The sequence below is a fragment of the Stegastes partitus genome, unplaced genomic scaffold, assembly GCF_000690725.1.
Source record: "Stegastes partitus isolate 25-593 unplaced genomic scaffold, Stegastes_partitus-1.0.2 Scaffold745, whole genome shotgun sequence".
NCBI lineage: Eukaryota > Metazoa > Chordata > Actinopteri > Pomacentridae > Stegastes > Stegastes partitus.
Genome location: NW_007578476.1, coordinates 73,226 through 79,699, shown reverse-complemented (window position 1 = coordinate 79,699; position 6,474 = coordinate 73,226). Strand labels below are relative to the sequence as shown.

The 6,474-nt window shown below is 41.9% G+C and overlaps 1 protein-coding gene across 3 annotated transcripts in view; it reads right to left on the bottom strand.

Moving 5' to 3' along the window:
* The window catches only part of ptprsb (protein tyrosine phosphatase receptor type Sb), a 70,036-nt gene that overhangs the window by 44,021 nt on the left and 19,541 nt on the right, over positions 1–6,474 (bottom strand). For all 3 annotated transcript variants that reach the window (XM_008291469.1, XM_008291467.1, XM_008291468.1), the window contains exon 4: positions 5,434–5,575. In XM_008291469.1, coding sequence (XP_008289691.1) covers positions 5,434–5,575 — 142 coding nt within the window. The remainder of the gene's footprint in view (positions 1–5,433; positions 5,576–6,474) is intronic.

Here is a 6,474-nt window from a genome sequence, read left to right as displayed (position 1 = left end):
AGTCTTTACATCAACAGGGCACCGGTGCTATAGAAAGACAGATAGGCAGATAAAGCATTCTAACAAATAGCAGCAGGTTTATACTCTGCTCTGTAGATGCAGATAAACCAGCAGACAGATTGTTGTACTGGACACTAAAGTAGAGTTCAGTGGAGAGGAGAATAGGGAGTTACAGGTATTCAGCCAGGCTCCTGGATGAGTCAGCGACTGCTTGAAATAGATACTGCGGGCATGGCCTTGATCACACTTTTTACCAAATGAATCATTTATCAAATGCAAACACTGCTGCAAAAGTACCGCTTATTTTTCATCTCCTGGTTAAATTGATAAGACAGCCTATGGAAAAATGCGCCATGTGTATATAAACACTGTGTGTGTCAACAGCGTTTGGAGGAACATTGGCAAGAGCCGAGCAGCATTGTTCCCTGGAGCTTTGTGTTTGTGTGTATTTGTGTATATCAAGAGGTTGAGAGCGTACATTTTGGCCTGGTTATGTTTGCAGAAGGGCAATCAGGCCTAGTGCCCAAAACCAGTCAGTGGAGCCAACCAGATCTGGGCAAATATGCAATTCGTGTATCCGTGTGCACGCACACACACACACACATACAGTAGTAACACAGAGAGACATACACACCCAAAGAGTCAAACACATAATGCATATGATGGAAACAAACAAACATGAATCCAGGTTTTCTCTCTCTGTGTCTCTTTGTATTTTCCTTTCACACACACATAGTCACCCAAACACAGACACCCTCTCTCACACACTCACAAACACTCACTTGGCCACACACACAAAGGAAGAAAAAAAAAATCACCATTTCTCCTGGTTAAGAAACAGGTTGCCTATTCATCTCTCAGTTCATTTCAGAGGGAAATGGCCATGTGCATGAAAGAAGCCGGAATAAAAGCCGATCTCGGGGAGCCTGATTCAGGATTAATCTGCCGGCACTCAGCAGTCTTCAGAGGCTGTAATGCTTTGACTCCTATAGACTGCAGGAGGGCTGAAGAGAGGCACTTTAAATGCTAATAGACCTTTATAATAATAGATCACAATACAATGAAGAATCAGACTTAGCATCGTAGATCAATCACACCAAAAACCCACATGTGTCCTCACCATCCTGAGCCCCACTTTAGCAGCCAGTGACTTAACACACCCAACAAGATGATCCCACATCTAACAGGCATGTGTGTGTCACATACAAACATGCATGAAGAATAGACTGTAGGGGGGAAAAAAAAGGAAAAGGAGGGAATATAAACAGTGAAGATGAGGGGGTATATATGATGAAAGAGCCAGTTCTTCACTCAAGGAGTGTAATCCTCTTGCAGGCTGAGTTGATACTCTCAGTTGTTTCCAGACCAAAATGCTGCTTGAGCCGCCGGCCTGCCAATGCAGCAGACGCCCGGAGGGAATCACTGATCTGACTCTGTTGTTCATATGAAGGGTGTTTGCCGTGGTGGCAGAACATCTCTCCTCCCTCTTTTCCTCTCTCACCCTCTTCCTCCCCCATCCCTCGCCTCCCTTTCTCCTAAAATGGGACACTGGGAGGTGAGTATAATCAGGATTACTCTGCACAAACCAGGCATACACACACAGATATATGCACACATGCACACATCCATAAAGAAAGAAATCCATATGCAAGCATTCACACACACACACACACGTACACACACACACGATTGCGAAGGTCGCGCACGCACAAACACACGCATACAGCGCTGCAGTGATGAGAATCTCTCGCCCACCAGAGGTTTTCAAACATGCAGAACTGCAGATATTCATGTCTCCTGAAGGCAGAACAACACAACTGCAGTGTCCATAGAAAAGAGCAGTTTGGATATAAAGGGGATGGGGTGGAGCAGCACAAGAGCCTGTAAAAATTCAACGGGAGAAGTAAAAAGACAGACCGGATAGACAGCGAGGGTCAGGCAGAATGGATGGCTGAGAAAATGAAAGAATGAATAAAACAAAAGAGGAGAAATTAGAAACGGATATCGCTGTGGGCCAAAAGAAAAGGCTGCTAGAGTCAAAGGCAGAAAGGCTCAGTGACGGAAAGAGAAAAGGAGGACGAAGAGGAGGTACTGGGATGGGTGATGATGATGGTGAAGTCACAAAGAGAAAGATCTCCCGACCATAAACTACCACATGTGCATCCATTAGGCGGCCTATAGAGGAGCAGCAAATATCCTGTGGCCAACCACAAGCCCCTCACGCTGTACGACGCCACTATTAGTCTCGGTCAACCATTATAAAAAATGACGAGAAGAAGCACATCAGGGGATGAAAAGACTTTTCAGAGGATGTGGAAGGGTTTTGACCAGTAATGGAAAGCCTCCTTTCTACTTCAGCGGTTGATGAAGCTTCTTTCCAATGAACCCTTTTTTTTTTTTTTTTTTTTTGAAAAGACCAACCCAAGCACAATTTCTGCAGACTTTTGTGTACTTAGAAGTATTTGTGGATGACATCATGTATTTTGAAGTATATCACTCAGCCTATAGTAGATTGTGTAGGACAATAAGAGCATGCTCAGGGGCTTTTTTTTTTGTGCAGAAGAATTTTTGCCAGAACCCAAGGAGGTTGTACCCAGCACCAAAATCACCAACTTTTATATGAAATACAAGATGAGAATTTAAAAAAAAAACTATTTTCTGCATCAATTTTGTTGATTGAGGTTTACTTTGCTCAAGCTCAATAGACATTTTTGTTTCTTAAATAGTCAGAAATGACAATAAAATGCAAATATTTCAGTCAGAGAAGGCAACACAGACGAATTGTCTTTACTAAGAGAAACCGTCATACCGTCTAATATTCAGAGACATTAAGGTATGTTTTACAGGAATACACTCGCAAAGTCAGACGTACCTTAATGTCCTTTTATTTTTCTGCATATTTGTCATATGTGGTGCTTGTGGAGCACTTCCAAAGCTTAGATCAAATTTATTCATCAGTACAAAACACGAGCAAGCAATCATGTTAAAAATATCCGGCTCTTTGCTAAAAAAATAAATAAATAAAAATAAAGTCAAAGGCACATGTCTTTTTACATTAAAACAACTTGAGTAGAGAAGTCAATTCTGACATCCAGGGAGCTTCTTGGAAATAAACACTTTACTTCAGAGACTAAAATTGTGTCTGAGTCACCATCAGAGGGTTAATAACAGACCAAAACTAAAGTTAACACTTTGTAGGAAGCCACTAATATCAGGGTGCAAAGTACAGGGGAAACATGAAATTTTGGTTGTTCTATAAAATACTGACAATGTCTTATTTTTGACATAGATTTCTATCTTTTTGTTTTTTTCTCTATCATAGAGCACATGTAAAATTAGGTTATTATTGATGTATGATTCATGCACGAGGCTGACTCATCACTAATTCACTTTAATAAAGATACCAGCACGCATTCTCTGCCTGCCATTACCATTAAAATGTGACGCTGCAAAGGCACTAGTACCTGCTTTTCTTCTGTTTTCTTCCTCTTTCATATTCTTATGACTAGCAATGGTGATAAATAAAAGCTAAATTTAAGTGCTTTATTATTGTTGTATCTGTCATTTCTGACCACAAGAAAAGAGAAGAAAGTCATCTCCCCAGAAAGCCACGGAATATAGTTTGCACACTGACAAACACAATCAGCACTTTAAATCAGTTTCCCTTCTGGATTTTGTATCAATTCTGGATTAGAAATATTTACTGACAACTGCACGTTGTTTTCTGTTCCCAAACACAATAATGGAGCCTTTTAAATGTGTTACAGCTCGGATCCAAACCTCTGCCAAGCTTCTTCGCCAAAGCAATGGCTGTTGAGGCTTATTAGTACTGAAATATTTAGAACCACTTGTCATACCTGGTTGGCAGAAGAAAAAAAAAAAAAACATGAGCTGAAAGATTTAAAACTTAAATCCATAGTATAATGAAATTATCAAAGCGTCTCCTGTGTCTCCACGGTAGCAAGTTAAGCTTTCTCATGGGCAAAATGCATAAACGGCTCTATCATGATATACAATTATTTTTGCTATAAAAAAAAGTCTTTTAAAAATATTTTTTTGGATAAAATAACTACATAATTTTAGTTTTCAGGCAAATCCAGTAAATTACCTACATTTTTATTTTATAGGTTTCGGAATTCATATGAAATTTCTGCCCCATCATTGAACAGTCTGCTCATTAATTTGCAGCATTTCTCACAATGACGCTCAGATATTAAAGGAACAGTTGTAAAATATGTCAAATTCTGATGGCTGATGTGTAGATCCTATCGCTCACCCTACACACTGTCTGCATGCAACACATTTGTGCGTTATGATTTATGGAAAACTTGAACTAACATGGCGACTAACAGATCTGGATCTGGCTGGTTCGCTGCTTTAAACATTGTTTCCTTCATTGCTGTTCTGTATTCTGTTCTCAACCAATGATTTTTCTCACAGAGGGGATGGGGACATCATAGCACACTGATCTCAGTGAGAGTGAAGTTTGCACAAACAGGAGCAGAGACACACAGGACCACACACAGTGGGAGGCTCGCCCTCAAGGTGTAGTTTATGTGGTAATGTGCTTTGGATTGGGGCTGTGTGTGGAGAGATGATGGGTCGGGTAACAGATGGACAGGAGTCTATTCCCTGGGCTACCAGCCTTCTGCTTACCACACAGCCCTGCCAACTCCACAATCCTCATCCATCTCCTGCACTCCAACAGCCCCCCCATCCCCCTCCACAACTCCTCTGACATCCCATTTCATCTCTATTGTTTCACACCACCCAGTTGTGTTATTCAACTTACTCCCACCTACTCACGCTCCATCATACTCCCTCTCACCTCTGCTCGACCTCTTCCTCCCTCATTCCTTTTCCTCCTCAATTACTCCTGGTAAAAAAGAGGCTTGTCTGCCAAACCAAGGCCTAATCCCTTGATTTTTGCTCATGTAGTAACAGCCTGAGCAGCCATCCCTCTATTTCTTCGTCCGTTCCTGCTGTGCTGGGTGGATGCCCAGTGCTCAGATCCCATGCTAGCAGCCACATGCTGCAACTTTAGTGCATAACATGTTGGAGCATCACATTGGATAACTTTTACTCCATGGAGACAGCGTACATTAGATTAACACCTTCACCCTGGCCAGGAAGCCCAGTGATTACAGCAAGCCGGGTTGCTAAAATACCCCTTAGGTAGCACGCTAGCTGGCCCTCTCTGTGGCCAGATCACGCTCGGTCGCACTCAAAGGGACTATAAAAAGAACAGTTCACTGCAGCCTGCTGTGCCGGCAGGGTGTGGCACTGCTCTATTGTCACATCTACAACTGACAGCCCAGCGAAGCGAGGATGATGGTGGAAGCCAGGTGTGCACACGTGAAAAGTAAGCATCTCTCAAGTGGAAAAGGACTGTGTGTGTGTGTGTGTGTGTGTGTGTGTGTTTCTGCGTCTTACCTCTGATAATGGCCAGCTTTGCAGTGACAGACACCTCTCCTTCACTGTTGCGTGCAACACACTCGTAGATGTTCTCATCTCGGGGTGCTCTGAGCGGTTGGATCCTCAGCACAGCACCTGCACCCTCATCAAACTCGACAGTCTGGACAGCCACAGAACCGGAGGAAAAAAAAAACAAATTAGTCACAGCAGAGTAAGCAGATAAACCCTGCTATTAGAACAGTAAACTATAATGCTGCATGTCAGCACCTTAGCACAGTTTTTATTTACAGTATTGAAACGACAGTAATTACGCTAAAATTCTCCAAAGACCTCTATTTCATTTGCTCTCTTCTACAGAAATGTTAGCAGTCGGGCACAGATACAGAACGTGTACCTGCAGATACGTTGCTGAAGCTGGAGTCAGTGTCCTGCACAAAGACACTTCAGCTGGGGAGATACTTACCAACATGGGGGGTTGAACCTGTGTCCTCTGGTTGAAATGCAGTATATCTAAGCATTAGGTCACATTACTGCATCAATATACAAACAGGCTTCTATTGAACTATAGCAATTAACATCTCTCTGGACTGGCCTGCTTTAAAGCATTTAGCATTTAGAAAGCAATATGTGCATTCAATACAAAGCACAGTCTACCATCTATTAATTATTTCATATTTTCATGTGTCTGTTTTGAGAAATGCTCAGAATTGTAAATGTAACCTTGTAACTTATGCTTGAAATGTGAAATACTTGCCAAAAGTTAGCTGAGAAGATTGATACCACTCTCATACCTTTGCTTTGACTGGGTTGCCAGAGCCACGGAGTCAGTTAGCTTAGCATAAAGATTAGCAGCGAGAAAGAAAAAAACAAAACAGCTAGCTTGTCTGTAAAACCCCCCAAAACCAAAATATCAACTATTAACTCATTAAGTGACAAGTTATATCTTGGTAATTTATTTGGGGGATTTTCAGAGATGCTGGCCAACAGATTTTATTTTTGTTCAACTCTGGATAGAGGCTAGCTTCAGCTGCTAGCAGTCTTTAGGCTAGCTTTAGACTG